At 45.2% G+C, this 24,677-nt stretch overlaps 1 protein-coding gene across 7 annotated transcripts in view; it reads left to right on the top strand.

The window, feature by feature from the left end:
• The window catches only part of LOC135911547 (saccharopine dehydrogenase-like oxidoreductase), a 420,598-nt gene that overhangs the window by 311,034 nt on the left and 84,887 nt on the right, over positions 1–24,677 (top strand). For 6 of the 7 annotated variants that reach the window (XM_065443875.1, XM_065443874.1, XM_065443871.1 and 3 more), the window contains exon 8: positions 6,936–7,055. The exons of the other annotated variant lie outside the window; for it this stretch is intronic. In XM_065443875.1, the coding sequence (XP_065299947.1) occupies positions 6,936–7,055 (120 nt within the window). The remainder of the gene's footprint in view (positions 1–6,935; positions 7,056–24,677) is intronic. 7 annotated transcript variants of the gene reach the window in all.

Here is a 24,677-nt window from a genome sequence, read left to right as displayed (position 1 = left end):
TCCGAATTCATGCCGTACTCCAATCTTGGCAAAGGACCACGGACGAAGGGATTGAGCCCCCAATCCTGACAATGGGTTGCGGAAATGTGGTGGGTAAGAAGATGCGGGACGAGGCGGAATCGAAGAAGCCGGGTGGGTATCAGGATGATGGGCCGAGCAGATGGTGTTTTCGAACTCTTGTTTTCGAACTCTTGGCGGACAACTGCCTGGATCAGTGAGACCGTGACTGCAGATGTGTTGGTGGGACTGGAGTCGAAGGCAGCCGGATAGGCGGCCTCGATCTCATGCTGCACGATCCTGGTACCATCGGCAGTGTTGCTGGGACGAGGAGTGTCGGCACAGGAAGATGTCGCTGGGGTGTTGGGCAGAGGGGCAAACTGCTGGTCAATACGTCGGTTTTTAGCGGGTTCCATGCTGCGGTACTCTTTTATAACAGCATCCACCGTCGCTACGTTGTTGCAAACGAGCAAGTTGAAGGCATCATCGGCAATGCCTTTGAGGATGTGGGCAACCTTGTCGGACTCAGTCATGTGGGTGTCAACTTTGCGGCACAGAGCCAAGATGTCCTGAATGTACGTGACATAGGGCTCTGTTGACGTCTGCAGACGGCTGGAAAGCGCCTTCCGCGCAGCAAGTTGGTGACCGTAGGGGTTGCCAAACAAGTCTCGAAGCTGTGTCTTAAGTGAATCCCAACTGGTGAGCTCATCTTCGTGTGTGCGATACCAAACTCTAGGTGTGCCACCGAGGTAAAAGACTACGTTGGCGAGCATAATAGTAGGGTCCCACCGGTTATTGCGGCTGACGTGTTCATACAGGCTGATCCAGTCATCGACGTCTTCCCCATCTTTGCCCGAGAATATGCCAGGATCACGGGGAGCAGGGAGAGTGATGTAAGTCGTCAAAGTGGCAGCAGGTGTCGGAGCCGGTGGAGTTGAGTTGTTGTCGCCGGGAGCCATGAAGGAAGGCTCGACGTACCGCCCACTGCGAAGCTCTGTGACGAGGTACGGGGAACGTCCACCTCCACCAGATATGTTATGTAGGAAGACGCAGACGAAAAGCTATGTACAAGTATATTTACAAGAAAATACGCTGCGCTTGGCCAAGAGGCAACAGCCCGTGCTAGCTTCTAATCGTCGTCGTCTTCACACTGCTCGCCTTTTCTTGATCGCACATATTGTCCCGTAGCAGTATCATTACTAATATGGATGAGATAGTTCAAGTAGCTGAGGAGTTCTACACAGTACACAGCTGAGGAGTTTGTACAGTACCAGTGGCACCCACGACGATTATGGAAGAGAGAATTGTCTAGAGGAATTTGAAATCCCACAGGTAACGCCGGGAGAAGTAAAGAAAGCCTTGGGAGCTATGCAAAGGGGGAAGTCAGCTGGGGCAGATCAGGTAACAGCAGATTTATTGAAGAATGGTGTGCAGATTGTTCTCGAAAAGCTCGCCGTCCTCTATGTGCAATGCCTCATGACTTCGAGCATACCGGAATCTTGGAAGAACGCTAACATAGTCCTAATCCATAGGAAAGGAGACGCCAAGGACTTGAAAAATTATAAACCGATCAGCTTACTCTCCATTGCCTACAAAGTATTTACTAAGGTAATCGCAAATAGAATCAGGAACACCTTAGACTTCTGTCAACCAAAGGGCCAGACTGGATTCCGTAAAGGCTACTAAACAATAGACCATATTCACACTATCAATCAGGTGATAGAGAAATGTGCGGAATATAACCAGCCCTTATATATAGCTTTCATTGATTATGAGAAAGTGTTTGATTCAGTCGAAACCTCAGCAGTCATGGAGGCATTACAAAATCGGGGTGTAGACGAGCCATATGTAAAAATACTGAAAGATATCTATAGCAGCTCTACAGCCACCGTAGTCCTACATAAAGAAAGCAACAAAACCACAATAAAGAAAGGCATCAGGCAGGGAGATACAATCTCTCCAATGCTATTCACAGCGTGTTTACAGGAGGTATTCAGAAACCTGGATTGGGAAGAATTGGGGATAAGAGTGAATGGAGAATACCTTAGTAACTTGCAATTCGCTGATGATATTGCCTTGCTTAGTAACTCAGGGGACCAATTGCAATGCGTGCTCACTGACCTGGACAGGCAAAGCAGAAGGGTGGGTCTAAAAATTAATCTGCAGATAACTAAAGTAATGTTTAACAGTCTCAGAAGAGAACAGCAGCTTACGATATGTAGCCAGGCCCTGGAAGTGGTAAAGGAATACATCTACTTAGGACAGGTAGTGACCGCGGATCCAGATCATGAGACTGAAATAATCAGAAGAATAAGAATGGGCTGGGGTGCGTTTGGCAGGCATTCTCAGATCATGAACAGCAGGTTGCCATTATCCCTCAAGAGAAAAGTCTTTAACAGCTGCATCTTACCAGTACTCACGTACGGGGCAGAAACCTGGAGGCTTACTAAGAGGGTTCTAGTTAAATTGAGGACGACACAACGAGCTATGGAAAGAAGAATGACAGGTGTAAGGTTAAGGGATAAGAAAAGTGCAGATTGGGTGAGGGAACAAACGTGAGGTAGTGACATCCTAGTTGAAATCACGAAAAATAAATGGGCATGGGCAGGACATGTAATGTGGACGGAAGATAACCAATGGTCGTTAAGGGTTACGAACTGGATTCCAAGGGAAGGGAAGCGTAGCAGGGGACGGCAGAAAGTGAGGTGGGCGGATGAGATTGAGGTTTGCAGGGTCAACATGGCCACAATTAGTACACGATCGGGGTAGTTGGAGAAGTATGGGAGAGGCCTTTGCCCTACAGTGGGCGTAACCAGGCTGCTGATGATGATGATGACTTAGATTTAGGTGCACGTTAAAGAATCCCAAGTGGTAAAAATTAATCCTTAGTCCCCCACTACAGCCTGCCTCATAATCAGATCATGGTTTTGGCACGTAATACTCCATAATTTTATATCGTGATATATTGGCTGGTGCATACAATCTATCTCGTGCGGCACGTTGCAGTCTGTCTCATGCTGCATGTCTGATGCGTGCTACTGTCATGCCATCTCATAGCCATTGTTGCCACAGAAGCCATCTTGTGCAGCGCTACACTTCTCACACTTTTGCCATAGCCTCCTCCTCTGCTTTCCACCTCATGGTCCCTCTGTATCCTTCTCCCACTCTCATTGGTATTGCTGTCTTTAATCTGCCGCTACTTTCCGCATACGCTCTTTCATCCTTCGCTGTGCTCGTTCACAAGGGATGCCGAGGTATGCCGATGCATGCCGACACGCAGGAACGGGTGCCTAATTCTTTCTGTATGGGGCCATTGGGCATCATTTACCCACCAGCAGTGGCTTGAAACGCTGCTTTCAAAATCTTTCGTGCCACTCACAGACACACTGTGCTATTGGACGTGAAGGAAGATAACTATATTTTTGTTTTCTTTACTGTTCCCCTTTTTCCTACCAAGTGGAGATTTTCAAACGCACTTAGAAGTTTTGCGATTGTCAAAGTAAAAATCAAAAATGGCCGCCTGCTATCAATTGTTTGAAACACCATATTCGAGACCTTCCGTGCCACTCACGGGCATACTGCACCATCGGACATGAAGGAAGAGAACTATATTTCGGTTTTCTAAACTGTTCGCCTTTCTGCATTTTTGCTTTCATCAAAGTAGATAGCAAAGATAGCGCTTGTCTTCGTCTTCGTTTCTTCCTGTGTCCTTGGTTTGTTGCACTATACAGATACCTTGCAAAAAGGCTGCCTGCGAGAGCGTGGCGCGGCTTCAAGAGGTCGCAGATCTCGTGATTCTGCTGCATCTGTGGCTGATAATATTTATGGATCGAGCAGCAGCAAGTCTGAGGATACTGTATTTTCATCGGACTTTCGCAGGGCGACGATGATGCAAACCAGTTTGGTACATCGGTGGCTGCAGCCTGGCACGCCCAACTGTAGTGCTTGCAGTTAAATTTTTGTAGTGGAATTCCTCATGAATTAAAATTTTTTTTTCTAGGTAGTGCTTATTAATGGCAATGCATTTTTTGTATTTCTTAATTTTTGCTATATATTTTTCTTAGTAGATACACGCGTGTCTTTACATACTTCCTTCAACGTTATCCCATAATCTTGATTCTGGCAACTTATATCATTATTTATGACATGCATCTCGTTAATAAAACATTTATGCATTAAAAGTGCATTTATTCTGCTTTTCGTTTTTGTATTACATAAAATACTGAAAGCAGTAGTTCCTTCAGAAAAAAAAAAGAAATCTGGTGTTAGCTACAAAGAAGCCTATTTTCCTTATAGTAGGCAAAGAGCTAAGAGCTGCGTTCAAAAAAGTGGCATCCCCTGAAGTGTTTTGTCAGCCAAGAAAGATCAGGCATGGCCTCCAAGACAGGAGGATGGCGGGCACACTCTATTGATAGCGTGCGCCTCCCAATCTTGGAGGCCAAAGTGGGTCACTGGAAGTGAAGCCTGGCCAAGTCAGGGGAAAGTCCAGCATGGTGGCCTCCAAGATCAGGTAGCATGGCTTGGAACATAATTTCTCATGCTTGGAACGAATGATTCGGTCTGCAAAATCAAACTTTGGGGCCTAAATTTGTTGGAAAAATAGGTTGCAAAAATGCATTGGCTCTATGGGAACCCTGACGCATATGTACCAAGTTTTACTATTTTATCGTAAGGTGCCTGATTTTCCGCACATTTTTACAAGTACTGTATGGCCACCTATATTTTTATGATTTTTCATGTTCCGTGTTCAGAACTTGCGAACGCAATGGGCGTTGGTTTATGGAGTCGCTATAACTGCTGGATCTCACCCATTCACGGTGCTATGTTGGCAACAGTGAATTTGTTGGCTGGTATACAAATCCAAAACCAACGATCGTTTGCGGAAACGTAGGTGCTCACCTTTGCTAGCCTTATCGTTCCTGTATCTCATGCGGTTCCGCCAGAGCTGTGGCACATGATCTTGTACAAGCAGCTGAAGTGGTGCTGGGGTGCAGTACTTTCAAGCATTTGTCCCCTGTTATTCGGCCTACTTTCCATTCATCCAGAAGTTGCACAAAGTCTAAAGGTAGGCATTCTGTGGTTTGTGCTGCTCTAATGTCAAAATTTCGCACGCTGGTCACTGGAACATTTTATTGCATCTGCATGGGCGCGAAATAACCCAAGGTCTCGGAGAGAGCACTGGACTCAAACGAGAAGCCTGGAGGGTACTGCTGCCGATCAGCGGACCTTGATGTTACTCGAGCTCAACACCCTCTGCTGCGTTGATCGTTGAAGGCAATGTCCCATTTACGGCTGCTGACCATGCTGGAGAACTCTCAGAAAATCTTCCTGGACTGCTGTGACCTGTTTGTTGTGCATTTAACCTAAGCAAAAGTTTCTGGGCAATAAAACAGTGCTATCAGTGCATGCGCCGGTGTGATCGCGAAGGCCACGGCAGCGGCACTTAAGTTTTTGCGCAGTTCCCCATGCGGCACCATGGGCAATATCGGGAGGTCACGATAGTCGCACTCTCGTTTACGGCCGGCAGACGTTACTATGTAATTCTTCGAGAGATCGCGATTCGTCAACACCTTGTTTACGTCATTGCCAATAAACTTTGCGATGGCGTTACAGCTTTTCAACTTCGTTCTTTTTCAAGCCACTTAGAAATCATTTAAGTTCACACCTCTAGGTGCACATGCTACTGATGCTGCAGCAGTAATGGTAAGACCTTTGCAAAATGCCAGCATGCTGCAGCAGTTTCCACTTCCAGTCAACTGGAACACTTCGATGTCATATCCAGAATACACTTGTGTCCTGCCGATAGTAAAATATATAACAAGCTCTCTAAGAAAAAATGGTGCCTGCTGCGGTCTTAGTTTAAAAATGACAGGTGATCAGAACCAGCCTTGCACCATTTTGAAAGCCACACCGCATTTCATTCTTTAGGTGATGTTTTTAACGGAAATGGTTAGCTAGATGGGATAAAGTGCTGGGAACAAAAAGTAAGGTACTAAAATTGCAATTTTTGGACCCAAGTAATGTCAAATTGTAACTGCCGCCATGATCTTCACTGTTATTAATTTTAGCTTGTTTCCACTTATAACCAACTACTAATACAACTATCACTTTTCGCAGAACTTGTTATAAATAGGTTCAATTGTATACCTACCTATATACTGAGTGAGTTCTCTCAAATGTGACCACTCACACTCGAACTGACAAACGCATTGCTGAGCTATGCCTCTCTGAACGCCAATTGAGTGGCTAAATGCATGGCATGACAACAACTCAGTCGAGTAATGGCTTCTTTCTCCACTACAGTGATACCAAAGCAAGGCATGTGGGCAGCATGATTGCAAAATGTAGCCGACATTAAGGTATTACATGTTTTTGTTACATCTCGTTACATACTATATGTAATGCTACATGTGGTTTTAGCAAGCAATCCCCTATGCTGACCGAAATGGAGGATGCTTCACGTAAAGGGTTCACCATAGATTGAAACTTGACCATATGGCGTGGGGTTGATACTGCTGCTAAAAGTTTCATAGTTGGTAGAATTTCCCACGGCATAGACAGAACCAAGAATTACCATTTTTGAAAATGTGCCGAGGACACATAGTCAGCTCTCGTGAAGACATGGACAAACATTTAGAGCGATAAAACCTTGCTCATTGCTTGTTGTCTCGAATAAATATGTATGCAGCCAGTGTTAGCATTATCTTGTACTTTATTTGCGACATCGCCTGTGCTTTTAACGGGTAGTTTCATGCCCAACTCGTGTGTGGGGTGCATCCTGCCACGATTACGAGAAAAAAATGCAGGTCTTACTACATACAGCAGGCTGCACCAGCTGGCCAAAGTTTCTGTCTTGCATGAGTGTTCAGCAGCCACAGTTTGGAATTGGTTGCACTGAAGCTTCTTTGTGCTCGGTCTCCATATTGTGTTCTGTGCAGGTGCAAATCCAGACGTATCTGCGGGTTCCAGGATTTTTTTCTGGTGTGGGGCTTGTCATTGTGGCAGCTGTGTTTGGCCTGCTGAGTATGTGCAGCTGTGGCCGCTGGTTGCTTGAGAAGGTGAGCATGCTGGATACAGTGAACAAGGCACTTGTATTGGGCATCGAAATGCTGAAAAACCTGTTTGCTTTCGTTTTTTCCTTGGTGAGTGCACATTTTTCTTCAACCATCACCTGTGTGTGTGTGTGTGTGTGTGTGTGTGTGCGTGTGTGTGTGTGTGCGTGTGTGTGTGCATGCATGCATGCAAGTTTTTTTTTTATGATAATGCCTTGGCAAGTTACCGCTGAGGAGTGTCCCTTTCTAACCTCCGCTTCTGTTATGTGCCTTGTCGACTGTACTCGCACAATGGTATATCTCCACTCTCTTCATTGGTCACCTGTTTAGCTGCATCTGAAGTTGATAGTATTTTGGCTAGAACTCTATTGGCTTAACCACTTGGCCTTGTCACGAAATTAATTCCTTGGCACCCCATGGCTTGTGCCATCATGCTTTTTGCCTGTGCAGTCTTTTGTATACAGTTACTGTCACTGCACACACTGCGCACTCGGGCTTTCCATGCTTTGTGCGTACATTGTCACTCCTTTATTGTCTTAAAAAGTGTGCGGGTATTATTGATCGCAACATTTCATTCACGTTTTGATGCGATTTGTTTTTCCATTGTGCAAGTGCTGAGCTCACGTGCCAGGACAACTTCATTTTGTCGAATGCTTGCGGGGAACCACATTGCAGCGGCTCCAGCCGCAAGCTGCCAGCAACTATGAATGGGGCAGCAAATGAAGCTAAACTAAAGTCTTTCCAAAATCTTTGTACATGGCAGCCAGCACAGCTGTTTTTCAACAAAGGCACAAATTTGTTTGTTTTTTACTTGGGTATAACTCAAACTTGTGGGTCCACATTAAAAAAACGAAAAGAAGAAGTCCAGCCCCTTACAAAGCAGTAAATGGCATCATTCATTTTTTCAAATCCCCAAATATATAAATGTGTACAGCGTAGTCCACTTATCACAATACCATGTATCGCGATACAGTAAAACCTCGATAATTTGAAGGCAGCCAGGCCACGAAAATTCTTCGAATTAAGCATATTTTCGAATGAACCAAAATGAAAAAAAAAGCAAGCAAGCAAGTAGTCGCTGCAAAAAGAAATCGCCTTTATTTTCCGTGTCTAAGAAAGATTACTCGGAAGTGATCATTGACATTGGATTGCTTGGCGCGGCAGTTTGCCACCCCAAATGCCACATTCTCCAGCTGGCTTGTAGCACGTAGCACACACAGATCACCACCGCTGCACTCAAGAAAGCTGCAGACAGACATGGCAAACAGTGTTCACAGAATCGATAACCACGTCTAAAGCGGGCACTTAACTCCAATCGTTCGCACTCTGTGGATATTCTGGACTTCATAAATGCACCGTCAGGGTTCCCATTGAGCTAATGCATTTACATGGCCGATTTCGTGGACGAATTGAGGTTCAAAGTTAGATTTTCCAGATTAAATTGCTCGTTCTGAACTACGCTACGCGTTCTTGGAGGCCGCCATGTTGTATTTTTTGTTGGCTTGGCTTTTAGTGTCCCACTCTATAGCCTCCAAGATTGGGAGGAGTGTGCTATAAAAGGTAGCGAGTGCCATTCTCCGGTCTCGAAGGTCATACCCCCTCTTCCATGGCTGACAAAACACTCCAGGCGACAGCACCTTTTCTTTTTTCTTTATTTTTTTGGTCATCACTATCGTCATAGTCTCATAGTCATTTAATGCAAGATCTGTTCCCTCCACCCCTAAAAATTTGGTTGCCATTTTGCACGTAGTCTGTCCACAGAGCAGGTGTGTCTCGGAGACGTTGCATCTTTGTGAGTGTTCGTGTGGCTTCACATTTGTGTGCTCGGGGCCGCCTCCTGTTCCTTCGCGAGAGCCAAGTGGTGCGAAGCTCGTTTCTGTGATCTCAATGGCAAACTCCTATGGCAGAGATCGCCAACACGGCGACACTCTTGTCATACTGTATATGGAGAAGACGTCACTCTTGTGCAAATCCAAGCAAGTCTGATCACCTCCCAGCATAGCATGAGGCAGGGCATTATTCAAGTCACTCTAAGCCTTTTTTTTTTTTGACTGAACGGGTTTTTTGGACTATTTTTTGGTATTCGCGAGGTCCAGAAATTGGTCGGCAACTGTATGTAGCACCCTAACCTAAGGGTTGCACGTTGCTGCCAGCCGGAATCTACGAATTATCCAGATAGAGCCGCTCGGGCTACTCAAATTTTTCAGTGAATTTGCATTGAAAATGATGCGATCGCTCAAGTTTCTTTAATTAACCGAAATTTCGAATGAACTGAGTTCAAATTATTTTTTACTGTATATTGGTTACAACAATGAGTCGGCTTAAGGATATCAACTTGTGCATTAGAGCTATGAGAAGAAAAAAAGCATATATCGCAATATGTTATGGCCGCATATCGGATAGAACAATAAAAATTTTGCCTTCTGGACGGTGTTTTCTATGCAGACTGAGCTTGACATTTGTGTTGCTGAGTTTATGTACGATGCTGAGGCAGGGCAAAAAGTTTGCCTACGTGAGTTCATATCTGCCCCCATTACTGCACCGCGCGTCCCACCTGCACATTGCTTGTGGAAACCACAAAGAGCATCGCGAGGGCACCAGCTGCTTCGCATCCATGTTGCCTATGACCATGCGCCATACTCGTCCAGAAAAGAGAGAGAAAGAGAAAGAAGTGAAAAGGGAAAAGTGAAGTGGCACGGTAGCACTCGTGCTTTCTACAGTTTCTCTCGCTCTCTCTGTGAGCGCAGAAATGTGCCACAGAAGTAGCTTTGAAGCAGCAGAAAGCCCAGTATGCAGATGATGGCACCAACAAAGCACAAAGCTGTGCCACTTGAGATGAAGCTGCAAATGTTGTGTAAGGAAGAAGAGTAGCCTGCCTGCGCCACAGCACCATCGCTACTGGCATGAGCTCGTGGTTGCTGTCCTTCGCGGAACGCTTGTGACTGCTACCTGTTCGTGCCCGTTGCTAATAAATCTCTTAGCAAGTGGTGGAGGTGCTGGGTTTCGCCCATCCTGGAACTTTGGAGTCACACTCTACCCCCATCATGCCTGACGACACACGCACTCCTCCAGCTCCTCCAACGGCGCCGGCCACCTTGGTTTGTGCCGGTGCCTTGCGTCAACGAGATACCCCTATCTTCTCTGGCACAGATGACAAAGACGTTGAAGATTAGATCTCATCTTATGAGCGAGTGAGTGCCCATAACTAGTGGGACGATGTTACCAAGTTTAAAAACGTCGCATTCTATCTTACGGACTTTGCAAAACTATGGTTTCTAAACCATGAAGCCGACCTCACTTCGTGGTTGGTCTTCAAGAGCAACTTTACCCAAGTTTTCGGTCGGCCAGCAGTAAGAAAGCTTCGTGCAGAGCAACGTTTGCGCACACGATCCCAAGAGGCCGGAGAGAACTTCAAAGACATTGTTGACCTTTGCAAACGGGTGAATGCGTCGATGTCAGAGGAGAAGATCAGACATGTAATGAAGGGTATTCAGGACGACGCGTTTCAAATGTTATTATCGAAGAGTCCTCACACTGTCGCTGAAGTGATAGAATTGTGCCAGAGTTACGACGAGTTGCGCAGGCAACGGCTTCACACCCGACGTCCCACCCCACCCGCCGACTCTCTGTCAAGCCTTGCAGTTGACGACAACCATGCTGCTCTGTTCGAGAAAATTCAGGAATTCGTTCGCGCAGAAGTCGCCCGCCAGCTATCTTTGATATCTTCTGCCCAGGAACCACCACCTGCTTTGCATCCTACGATCTGCGACTTCTTTCAAGAGCAAGTATCTCAAGCCGTTCCTCCAGCCACTGAGCATACACCAGTCACGGCACCTCTCACTTACGCTGAAGCAGTTTCCCGATCTCATCTACAAGCGCTCTTGCCACCCTCTATGCATCGACCACCGACATTTTTGCCGCCATCTATCTATGCCGCTTCACTACCGACGGCATTTTCCTCTTATGCCGCTACCCGAACGACAGCATTTTCCGAATCCTAACCACGACTCGGACCTTACCCTCACCAGTGGCGCACCTTCGATGACCGCCCAATATGTTTTGCTTGCAGTGGTGCTGGTCATGTGGCGCGCCATTGTCGTTGTTGCATGCTTCCTCTTCAAAACATCCGGCGAGCACTACCTTTCCCCGCTTCGTTTTCCTCTTCGCCTTCCAGCCTTCCTACCTCTTTTCCCCTGACCGTCCAACCGCATCTACCCACCGCTCACCATCTCCTCGTCGTCGCTCACTTTCTCCGATGCGGCGCCGCCCTGTGTTCACCGAGCAGGAAAACTGATGGCCTCAGCTCCCGAGGCACGAACTGCGTCCACGTTGCAATGCCCAAGTCCTCGTCCCTCTCAAGCCAACGTAATTGAAGTCTCTGTCGAAGGAATTGACGTCCTGGCACTTGTAGATACAGGAGCCGCCGTATCCGTAATTTCCGCTGAACTCTGACGCGCACACTACGAAAGGTTTTGACGCCTCTCTCCGACTTCCCCCTTTGAACCGCGAACGCTCAAAATATGACGCCTCTCGCTGCCTGTACTGCTCGCGTCTTCATTCAAGGTCTACTGTATACCGTCGAATTTGTCGTGCTGCACTCGTGTTCCCATGACATTATATTAGGCTGGGACTTCCGTGCAAATAATAATACCATTATTGACTGTTGTCACACCGAACTCGAACTTTCTGCACTTCCTGACCTTGAGAGTATCGAAAACGGCCTTTCTAGTGTTAAGCTGTTTGTGTCCGAAGACAATGCTGTCCCTCCACGCTCTTCCCTGCTTGTGCCTGTGTCGTGCGACGCTATTTCTGATGGGACTGTTCTCTTTACGCCCTCTGAAGTGTTCATTCGCCGGCGATGTTCTCCGCTGCCCTTTGCTCTCCTTACTCTTCGCAGTGGCGTCACGAAGATGGTGGTCGACAATCCCACGGCCTGCCCTATAGCTTTATTTCATAGTGAATGCCTAGGCCTTGTTCAACCGGTTGACACCTTTTGCATCTTTGACTCTCCTGCCGTTTCTACTTCTGCGGACCTTGGCGCACTTACTTGTGACCCTGCGGTTGATCAGTCACTCCTCGACGCTTTCCACTGCTCCATCGACGATGGCACGTCATCTTCAGAATGAAGCCAGCTTATTGCTCTCCTGCAGAGGTTCAGCGCTTCTTTCGACAGCCATGCTTCCTGTTTGGGCCGCACATCAACCATTTTTCACCAGATAGATACCGGCAGTCATGCACCTTTACGGCAGCACCCTTACCGAGTATCCGCCTCTGAGCGCCGTGTCAATGACCACCAGGTTGCCGACATGCTCAAGCGTGGCGTTTTGCAGCCTTCCAAGAGTCCCTGGGCATCACCAGTCGTCCTCGTTAAGAAAAAGGATGGCTCGATTCGATTCTGCGTCGACTACCGACGTCTGAACAAGATAACGCGCAAGGACGTTTACCCGTTACCTTGCATCAACGATAGCCTCAACTGTTTGCAGGGAGCTGAGTTCTTTTCTTCGCTGGATTTATGTTCCGGATACTGGCAAGTCCCTTAACAGCACCTAAAACAGCATTTGTAACACCTGACGGATTATACGAATTCATCGGAATGCCTTTCGGCCGGTGTAATGCTCCAGCCACTTTTGAGAGAATTATGGATAATATTTTACGTGGCCTGAAATGGAACACATGTTTATGCTACCTGGATGACATAGTTGTCTTTTCCACTGATTTCCGGACACATTTCACCCATCTCGGGCAAGTTCTGAAATGCCTTACTGACGCGAGACTTCAACTTAACTTTAAAAAATGTTGTTTCGGCGCCCGAAAGCTCACTATTCTAGGCCATGTTGTATCATAGTGGAGCAATCCAGGTCATAGCGGAGCAATCCAGGCAGCGACAGGGTCGATCGACAAGTAACCGCTTGCTTGTTCTACGCAGTTGAAATCGCCAGACAGCCCCGGGATCATCGCTGGCCACGTCGCTGTGAAGCTTGCTAGCAGCATAGCACCAGGTCGTGGGCAAGTCATCTTACAGCGGCCAGGCTGCAAACTGCGTCTGCGCTCAAACCAGCGTTGACGTCACTCTGCGGCTACATAAACGCTGCCCCGGCGGAAGAAGGCATCATAGCGAAGCAATCCAGGCAGCCACAGGGTCGATCGACAAGTAACCGCTTGCTTGTTCTACGCAGTTGAAATCGCCAGACAGCCCCGGGATCATCACTCGCCACCACGTCGCTGTGAAGCTTGCTAGCAGCGCAGCACCAGGTCGTGGGCAAGTCATCTTACAGCGGCCAGGCTGCAAACTGTGTCTGCGCTCCAGCCAGCATTGACGTCACTCTGCGGCTACATAACGCTGCCCCGGCGAAAGAAGGCGTCATAGCGGAGCAATCCAGGCAGCCACAGGGTCGATCGACAAGTAACCGCTTGCTTGTTCTACGCAGGTACGTCAGTAACTACCTACTTCGTAATAGATACAACACTTAGGCTTCTGGATTGCTCTGTCTATTGCCAATAGAATGTCTGATAAGCCACTTTCGACTGTGAAGGAAGTAGCTAAGGTACTTGCAGATTTGTCAGATCGACTCGATAAGCAGCACGCCGAAATAAAAAAAGTCATAGAAACGGAGCTCAATCACGTGAGGAAGGGCATGGAGTTCATTAATAAAAAATTTGAAACTTTCAAGACAGAAATCGTAGAAATAAGGAAGGAACTTGTTGAAGTCAAAGCCAGGAATAAGGAAATTATGAATGAGAACACCTGCCTTTCAAAAGACTTGAAAGAAATTAAGAAAGAACTGGTCGACCTGCAGCAGCATAGTCGCAAAAACAATTTGGAGGTGAAAGGCATTCCTGTGGCTCCACATGAAAACCTTTCCGCAATAATGAAAGCTATTGCTGTCTGTGTCGAATCTGAAATTTAGGATTCAGACATAGAGGTAATTCATCGGGCTCCCACAAAAGACAAGGCGAAACAAAATGTCGTAGTTCAGTTTGTGTCCCGACAAGGGACAAGGGTCAGGGACAGAGTTTAAAGCGGCTAAAAAACACAGAATAAACACGTCTCTTCTTGGCTTTAACGATATTTCTCCAATTTTTATTAATGAACACTTGTGTCCAGCGAACAACGTATTGTTAAGCAAAGCGCTGAGTGCAAAGAGGGAACATAACTGGAAATTCACTTGGGTGTCGGATGGGAAGATCCTCATGCAGAAAACAGAAAATTCGTGTGTACTGCATGTGACATGCGCAGAGGGCCTTGCTCAGGTGGAGTAAGCGTAAAAAAAGACAGAAAAATGAAGACTTTAGCAGATATTGAAGAAACATGGAAAGGACATGATTTCTTGTCCTTAGTCCACTGCAACATCCGTAGTATTAACAGAAATCTAGAGGTATTTTTAACCTACATATTGCAACACTCGTTTTCTTACGACATCATCGCGATAACAGAAACATGGCTAAGAAGGGATGAAAAAATAAAAATACCTGGATACACGATGTAATCGCAACCTAGAGAAAGTGCAGCACGTGGCGGTGGCGTCGCACTTTGTATAAGCCACAGGCTCGGGTTTCAATGCCTAGTTAACAGTTCGTACAGCAACCAAAGTGCCAAAACCCTTTTTGTGAAACTTGAATGTGGTCTTGTTATAGGCGTAGTTTACCGACCTCCTAGCTCATGTATTAATAATTTCATCTCTGTGATGGAAACTGTTATTGACCCTCTAATACATGTCTGCAATCCAATTATTATTTGTGGTGACATGAACATCGACTTGTCTAGAGATGACTGCTATGAGTACATATTTTTCTACAGTCCTTTAATCTTAAAAATGTGATTTCATCCCCCACTCGTGTTTGCAACATGTCTTCAACTCTCATCGATCATATTTTGTGCAATATTAATATCGATGTACGGGCAGGTGTTTATGACACCACAATTGCTAATCATTGTCCAACATTTTTGTTTTTGCCTCGGGATTGTTTGCGTTCTTTTCGCCAAACGCACCACAAATATTCGACAAGGCTTAACTATCCACGTGTAAGCAGCATCTTACTCACTACAGATTTTGATAACCTCTACAATGACAATGTTCACACGGAATGTCAAAACGTTATTGACTGCATTACAAATGCGATAGAAGAATTGCGGTACGCTTCACGACACAGCTATGATTACGCCATATGTCCATGGATGAATGAGTCCATACTTGCTCTACTGAAAAGGAAAGACTACTATTATAATAAATTAAAACATAACAAAACCAACAACTACTACAAAAGCCAGTTTAAATTTTTTCAAAACAAATCAGTTATGCTAATTCGCAAATCAAAGAAGGTCTATTATACGAACTTGATTAAACGACTAAATGGCAATGGAAGGCAAATATAGAAAATAGTAAGAGATGTAGTAGGATTACAGGATAAACAGTATGTTACTCCCGAAAATCCGTCCCCTCAGATTGCTATTGACTTCAATGATTATTTCTCAAAAATTGGTGACAATATATCTAAGCAGTCCGTATTTTCAATTCCCACAACCAGGATCCAGACAAGCATCGACAGTGATTTTTCGTTTTGTGAAATAACTCTTGAGGAAATAAAAAGTATCGTAGGCAAATTATCTGTTAATAAGGCACCCGGACTTGACGGCATTCAAGTTAAGATCTTGAAAAACAATATTGATGTTTATGAGTGCCCCTTTGTCACATGTTTAACCATGCAATAAGTAGAAATTTTTATCGAAATATACTAAAGTGTCAAAGGTTATCCCTGTGTACAAAACTGGTGATCCGAACCATCCAAGTAGTTATAGACCTATTTCAATTCTTAGTGTAGTTAACACACTATTCAAAAAGCTCATTGTGCTGCAGTTAAATGCATTTCTTGTAAGCAATAACGTTATATGCCCGCAGCAGCATGGCTTTGTTGCAGGTAGATCTACATCAACGGCAGTCTTAACACTTTCGCAATCGCTTAACTCTGCTCTTAACAAGAATAACATTGCTGTGTCAATCTTTCTTGATATAAGAAAGGCGTTCGATACGATCTGTCATTCCATACTGTTGGTAAAACTGGAATCTTATGGTATCGTTAAAAACGCGCTTCAATTCATCAACAGCTACTTTAAGGCACGAAGGCAACAAGTGGTAGTTAACAAACATCATTCTGCTTTCACAGATATTGTATGCAGTGTACCGCAAGGCTCGGTTGCAGGCCCTATTCTGTTTTTCTTATATATATATATGATTTACCGGACGCACTTAACCTGTCAAAAGTTTTGATGTACACTGACGATACCGCCTTAGTTTACTCAGGGGACTCCCTTTCGTCATTACAAGACACTATATCTGGTGAACTGCTAAAAGTTGCTAAAGGGTTTTCAGAAAATAGACTAGCCCTAAATACTGATAAAACTAAGTATATCATATTTCACTCTAACAGGAAAATACTAGACTACAATGAGTTCACTTTGACTCTAGTGAACCGAACTCTGGATTGTGTTGATTCATTTAAATATTTAGGTGTTACTTTAGACAGTCACTTGCACTGGAGAGAACAAATTAGTGTTGTCTGTAAAAAACTCGCTTTCAGCTGTTACACACCGGCCCGTGCCCGGCAATATTTTCCTTGTGCTTTGCTTCATTGCATATACTTTTCTTTGTTTCATACCCACATGAGCTATGGTTGTGAAATATGGGGCCTAACATATAAAACTTACTTAACACCTATAGTGCAGTTGCAAAAACACGCCCTAAAAATAATAACATTTTCCTCTGTTCATCACCCAAGTAGCGTTCTGTTTACTGACCTTCGTATTCTTTCTTTCCCATAGTTAAGAAATTATAAGATCACTTGTTTAGTTCACAAAATACTGAACACCAACTTTCCCTTGCCCAACACCATATTTAACTTTCCACGTGCAAACACCAGGCAAGCAACTAACTTTAACTTAAACCTTCCTTATTGCAGCAATGTATACGGTGAACGATTAATAGAGTTCTTTGGCGCTTAACTTGGAACACTGTGCCTGTGGAAATAAAAGTAACCAGAAATTTTGATCTTGTATGTAAACGCTTCTTGTCTAGCCAAACGTAATAACTCTTCCTTAAAAAAAACAAGTACTTCATGTAAAAAAAGTGTTCTTACTCATTGAGCAAATATGTATTTGGTTGACCTGCATATGTACTTTTGTGTATTGGACCAGCTACTAGCCACATAGGCTATTGGTCCAACTATTTTTGTACACATTACTTGACTTGTTTAAATAAAGCTCACTTTTTAATTGATTGATTGATTTGATCGCGAGATGGTGTCCTTCCGGATCCAGCCAAGCTCCACGCTGTCACCGAATTTCCGCAACCAAAGAAGTTAAAGGAGCTTCAATGTTTCCTTGGTTTATGCTCATACTTCCGACGTTTCATTCGAAATTTCGCTTCCATAAGTGCACCTCTGACAGCTCTTCTAAGTGGCGACAAAGAACTTTCCGCTTGGTCGCCCGCCTGTGATGACGCCTTCACGAAATTACGCCGCCTGCTAACCTCAGCGCCCACAGAGGTCCACACCGATGCCAGCGGCGTCAGACTTTGCGCCGTATTCACGCAAAAAAAAGTAGGGTTTGATGAATATGTCGTTGCCTACGCCAGCCGAACTCTGACAAAGGCCGAGGCTAATTACTCTGTTACAGAGAAAGAGTGTTTAGCCATTATTTGGGCCCTTGGAAAATTCCGTCCTTATTTGTATGGTCACCCTTTCGATGTCGTCACTGACCATCACACCCTTTGTTGACTGTCTGCCCTTAAGGACCCATCTGGCTGACTTGCTCGCTGGGCCCTTAAGCTACAGGAGTACGACATCCATGTCCTCTACCATTCCGGCCACAAACACACGGGCGCTGATGCCCTTTCTCACTCACCGGTCTCCGCTGACTGCGCTTGCCTATCTGCCCTTGCGCCCACACTTACATCTCATGCACTACGCAACATGCCGTCGGAGCAGTGCAAGGATCCCTGGATCAGTGCTCTCATCAGCATCCTTTCTGATCCATTCACCTCTTCACCATCTCGCGCTCTTTGCCACCAGGCTACCCACTTCTGCATTCGTGACGGCCTTCTTTATCGTCGTAATTACCTCTCTGACGGTCGCAAGTGGCTTCTCGTGATACCCTCTCACCTCCGTGACCTTATCTGCGACGCTTTCTACGCAGACCCTCAGTGCGCGCATGCCGGCCTCTTCAAGACCTATGCTCGACTTCGCATCCGATTTTATTGGCGCGGCATGTATAACTACGGCAGAAAGTTCATTCGCTCCTGTTCTCAGTGCCAATGCTGAAAATTACCTCCCAGACAAGTATACCCTTCACAACGCCTTCCCTGCCCTATTCGGCCCTTTGATCGTGCTGGTATAGACATTTCGGACCGCTACCCTCCACTCCAGCAGGCAACCGCTGGAATATTGTTGCAGTGGATCACTTGACCCGCTATGCTGAAACAGCTGCTCTGCCGACTGCCACCGCCCACGACGTTGCATCGTTTCTGTTACGAGATTTCGTTTTTCGCCATGGTGCCCCTCGCGAACTTCTGAGCTATAGAGGCCACACCTTTCTTTCCGATGCTGTGAAGGCACTACTCGACGAATGCTGAATCGTCCACCGCACCAGTACAGCGTACCATCCGCAAACTAACAGCATGACCGAGCGCTTCAACCGTACTCTTGGCGATATGCTCTCTATGTACGTCGCATCTTATCATTCAAACTGGGACCAAGTTCTCCCTTTCATGACGTATGCGTACAATACTGCAGCCCAAGCAGCTACTGGTTTTTCCCCTTACTTTCTCCTATACGGACGAGAACCTTCTACTACGCTCAATACCAGTCTTTCATATACACCTGACGCATCCGAAAGTACTCTGCTATCTGAAGGTGCTCGTCAGGCTGAGGAATGCCGCCAGCTTCCCCACTCTTTTTTCACCGAGGACCAGTGGCAGTAGCAATCCCGTCAACCTGCTGACCGTTCTGCACTAACTTTTTCGCCTGTCTCTCTCGTATGGCTTCGGGTACCCGCTACTACACCCGGCCTCTCCTCAAAACTTGTCGCAAAATACCTAGGACCCTATCGCGTTCTGGAGCAAACGTCCTCCGTCAATTACATCATAGAGCCCCGCATGCCACCGACGAACCTACGCCATCGCGGCCGCGAACTTGTCCACCTCTCTCGCATTAAGCCGTACTACGACCCAATAGTAGTATCTTCGCCTTAAGCCACCAGGACGGCGCCTTTTTCTGCAAAGGGCAATTGTGAAGAAGAGTAGCCTGCCTGCACCACAGCACTATCGCTACCGGCATGAGCTCGTGGTTGCTGTCCTTTGCCGAATGCTTGTAACTGCTACCCGTTCGCACCCATTGCTAATAAATCTCTTAGCACTTGCAAGACTCAAAGTATGAGATTTTGCAGTCAACAATATTGATGACTCTGAAAATCAGGAGCGCCGTTATACTGAATGCCGGAACCAGTGGCCATTGTGATAGACAGAAAAAGTGTTAGTGGCCCTCTTTCACTGTAAGCGACTGTTTCAACAAGGCAGGCTTGTGCACCAACGTGAAACCCCTGTGATAGCGAAACCAACACAGTGGAAGTCACTGACATTACCGAGCTTTTGGAGCATGTCGCTACTGACGATGAAACGGGTAGTGCTTCGATGGAGAAGTTTCTGATCGCGGATAGTGCAGCCTCATTCTGCAGAGAGATCTATGACTAGGCGATTGTTGTCGCAAGAGACAGTGGCATTGTGTGACAAAGGTGACAACAGCAGCGGCAGTGACTACGAAGATTGATAATGGCCCGTCCTTGACCTCAGCCCCAATGGTCACGCAAAGTGCACTGTCGTCGATTGGGTTGCTCGTGGATTTCATGCACGCTCAATTAAATCGCCACAAGTGTTCATCGCACAGCTGTAGGATGTGATGCACACTGTGGTTTTCAACCTGAAAATGCCACGAAAGCAAGTGTAGATTTCTGGCTATTTCACCATTCCTGACGCTTGGCACGCTGTCTAGATTTATAAACAAACATTTTTTTTTTTTTCACAGCCTACTTTCTATAATGTTTATTCTTTAGTGCAAAGAGCAAATTTGGGTTCGGAGCTGCAAAGGCATGTTTGGCAGCTTTTTTCTTTTACGGCAGTCTAGATATACCGGTGATCATCGGTTATAATGACTGAATTTTTTGTTTTTGATATCATTATAAGTAGACTGCACTGTACTTCCTGTAGTGGCTCACTGGCTGTAACATTCTTCCACCTTGCACAGACTCTAACATAGAGCACTGCACCCGCATTCCAGTCAAGGCAGAATGCAGTTTGGGTGGATGTCTCATTCCCTTTATTATTTGCTTCTCTCTATCTTGCGGGTTTCCGCAGAACTATTACGTCAAACTCATGCCCTTGCTTCTGAGTTGTTGATAAATTAGACTTTGCCTGCGCTCTGCTAGCTGCCTGGCTAGCTCAGATGGTAGTGTGGCTGCCCCGGAAAGGCGTTGGTCCCGAGTTTGAGTCACAGACCAGGACGAATTTTTCTTCAACAGTGGAGCTTTTCTTTTGAGAAACCCGTATAGGTTTCCTTTGTAGCACTTAGCTACAGTTGGGTGGATGTTTCATTTTTCCTTTATTAGTTACTTCTCCCCACCTTGCGGGTTTCCGCAGAACTTTTATGTCATGCTGCACTGATGTTTTTCCTCTTTTGTTTCTCATCCTGATTAATTATGTACAACCGATACGCGATTGTTCATCTCTGTCTTGATTTTCATTGCACATATGCACATATACCATGTGGGCCTACACTAGCCTCGGCTATGGGCCCAACAGTTGTTTGCTTATGTTCATGTACAATTTCATGATGAAATAAATAATGTCTAATGTTATCAGTTGGCAGCTGTACATGCATCACCATAACCCACTGCAAATGTGGCTGTGGTGCTGTGGTGCTAAGCATAAGCCTGCAAGACAGGTGGTGGCAGCCGCGCATTCTGGTGGACTGCACAAACACTTGTGTGCTTAGATATCAGTGGGTGTTCAAGAACCCAAAGTGGTCAGAACTAATCCGCATCCCCCACTACAATGTCCCTCATGAAAATCACTGCACTTTCGGAACGTTAAAGAGACTGACAACCTGTTTTCACGGTGCCTATATTTTAATGCAATGAAATGCTTACCAGTCTAGTCATGAAGTGCTAATGCAGAAAAAGTCGTGGAACACTCTTTATCAGATTTTTTTTATCTGCAGTGTGGATGTAGTCATTCACTGGAAGCATGCTGAAAACAAGGATAGGTGAGTGCGATAGTGACACCGGCATTAGTGGGAGGCAGACAACAAGTGTGGCCATAACTCTGAGAAACTATTATTTTGTTTATCAAGTCGAGGTTCCTGCGATTCATGTTTTCCGAAAAGTTGAAGTATTTCTGCGATAACAGCTACGTCTTTTTATGATTTCCTGTTCACTGCTTTGGTATTTAACCAGTCAAAACAAAACCAATCGGGTCGAAAACGAAACGATGCTTTTACATGTGATACGCAGTTCAGCGTGTTGCCGTAGCCATGCATGCGCTTTTAATTTCCAAAGCATTGAATAAAGCGCAAGTGTCTACTTATATAACAACTGCAATTTAAAGCAATAATTATGTTCTACTTAATAACGGTCGACTTACGTGCAGCAATCTTATAGACTACATCTGAAGCACCAAGATTTCACCACCAGGCCTCGCCACTTACTGGTTTTTGAGACCTTCTTTACCAATTTAGAATCAGTAGAATTCCTACATACACCGCAAACAGCGTGCGGTATTCTGTCACTATAAATCCTGGTCATTTCGTTTCATCAATGTCTTGCAACACATTCTGGCCAGTTGTCAGTTCCTTTAAACCCCATAATTTTAATTTAATGTAACATCGTGTGTTTCAAAGCAGTAATTGGCCATTGCATTGCTTCGAGAATGCATTGTTGTGGGCACTCTGACAACCATGAGCTCATCTGAATGTGGTGATGACAAGCCTTGCGCTTGTCATCACAAAATAAGAAGGGACAGAAGGATAATTGGGGCTGCCCTGTGTACTGAGCAGGCATGTACATGTTATAGCAAAAATGTAACCTGACCACAATTGCAATTACTTCTTTCAAAAATGTAATTGGTTACACTGCACCAATAAAATAATTAAGCATATACTAAAATGTAATTGATTACTTTTAGATTACCTTCCTCCCATCCTTTATCAACATTCAGCAAATACAGTGAGCCTTTGCAGCCCTTCACACATTATCATGTTGAGTAACAACTGCTTTTAAACATTTTGGTTGGTCATCTTCCCTCGTTTTCTTGTGCAAACATTATCAACAGCAACTACACTTAGAGGGACACTTTAGAAAAAAATTAATTTTACATTAGTAAATTGCCTTTCCAGAATACCAAGACCACCACTTTTACTGCAAGAAGATGCTTGGTGTGCCAGAAAAAGGGTCAAACGGTGAACGGGTGGCGACTCCTGCTTGCTGTGACGTCATGCATTTTGATGGCATTTTCTAGGGAATTTAGTGCTACAGATTGACTACATCGTGCTCTAAAGCATCCTAATATTAAACATGGCAAGTTTTGGGAACCTTTACTGAGCCACCAGGGCCCAAATACTTCATGCTGAAGTGTATTAGGCAAATGTTGTATAATGCACTGTTCTCTTCTGTTGGTAACTATTGCTTTCTGGTTTGGGGTGCCACATCTTTTACCAGTACCAACTGCTTGCACCTCCTTCAAAAGAAAGCCATTTGAAATATTGTGAATGCGCCACGACTAGAACACACTGAGCCTATCTTTAAGGCACTTGGTATAACCCCCTTTCCCAGTTGTATGAAATTTTACTCCTCCGACGGTATAAAGCAAGTGTTATGAAAAATAACTGTTTTATGTTACAGCTGTGCACATGAAAATGCAAAGAGCCTAAGCACTCCCCGCGAGCTAGTTTGAAATGGTTTGTACCTAAGACTCGTATTAATCATGGTTGCCAAATGTTGTGCTACACTCTCCCGCATTTGTTAAACAAGGAATCTCAATCGATGCACATAAAGCTAAAACAATGCCAACTTTGTTATCTTGTGTTTGTTATCTGTCCTTTTAAAATGTTTTCACGCTGTTTCTTTGTATGTTCTCGTGTACTACTGCCAAGCCTCTGTAGGGTGCATCGGCCACATCAAGCCTTCTGATCAGCTTTTTGCTTTAAGGAAAAAAACCAGTCAAAAAACACAAAGGACAAGAGGAGAGGTTGTCTCTTGTCCTTTGTGTTTTTTGACTGGTTTTTTCCTTAAAGTATGTACCAACTGGCCCGGATTTCAACCCTTCTGCAAGGCTTTTTGCTGGTGCACCATACATCTGACACAACATGAACATATTGACACAAAGATGTGAGGCTCTCGCGCCGCAAGACGGTGCGTGCAAAGGTCGGCGCCACGAAAGACGATGAAGTGCGTAAGCTGCACGCTCTTGTTCTGGCCCGCCATTAACCCTTTGAGGTTTGATTTTTTTTTTTTCGCCATATGCGACCGCCCAGGGTCGATTTTTTTTATTGCAGATTCAGATTTTTCTTAGGGATTTATTGTGAAAAAAAAATTATCGTAATTTTTCTAGGTTGACTGTAAAGTGAGAAAAAAATATTTTGCGTTGGTATTTATGCACTGTTCATTCATGAATAACAACAATCAAAAAGGAAATAAACTTATCAGAATTTAAAATTTGATGCATTTTTATGCACATAGTTCAAGGCTTTGAAAATCCGCACACGAAAATATTTCGCAAGCCTCAAACGTTCCTGCTCTTACACTAATACGTACGTCCATTGCGTAATCGAACTGCGTAGGTGCGCGCACTCACAAAAACTGTTTGGTTGTGTGCCCATCAAAAAAAGCAACATGTGTGAAAAACTTCCGCTAATCTTCATCTTATCGCCTGCCAGCTAGGGCAGTTAGTTTTCGTAAGTCTTACAAAAAAGAAAAGAAATGGAAACGCATGCACGGCGGCATCTTTCCTATGCGCACCCCTGTGAGCACTAAATGAGGGAGAAACAAGTGGTCGCCCTTTGAGCGATTAGGAACGAGATAGCCATCAGTTTCGCATGCGCAAAAAGCTGAAACCGCCCGCAAAACAAAATCCAAACGGCTGCCCGCCCACGCTCCCGCCAATGCGCGAGCAGTAGTATTTAGATGTGCTGGAGCAAACTAGTGCTAAAACAAACCATGGAACAAAAACCGAGAGAGGGAGGCGCGCGAAAAAAAAATTCCCTGTATCCTCACATAGTGGCAGCACATGACAGAAAAGAAAAAGTTAGGAAATTGGCGCGCTTTTTAAACGTACAGACGACGCCGTAAATATACGGCATCGACCATTTTCGGACTTGTTCGCGGCGCCATATATTTACGTCATTGACCGTCAAAGGGTTAAAGAGAAGCATATATTTTGCAAGACTCCGTCTCCAATCTACGTTACATTTTTCTGGTGGAGGTGTGGAGTACATGCTACCACTCCCAGATCGAACACCATCCACAAGCCCAGTACGAAGTCCAGTCGAGCACTCTTGTGCTCGTACGGACAAGCTGCCGACTTCAAGGAC

The sequence above is a fragment of the Dermacentor albipictus genome, chromosome 7 (genome assembly GCF_038994185.2).
Source record: "Dermacentor albipictus isolate Rhodes 1998 colony chromosome 7, USDA_Dalb.pri_finalv2, whole genome shotgun sequence".
Lineage (NCBI taxonomy): Eukaryota > Metazoa > Arthropoda > Arachnida > Ixodida > Ixodidae > Dermacentor > Dermacentor albipictus.
This window is presented reverse-complemented; position numbering and strand designations above follow the sequence as displayed.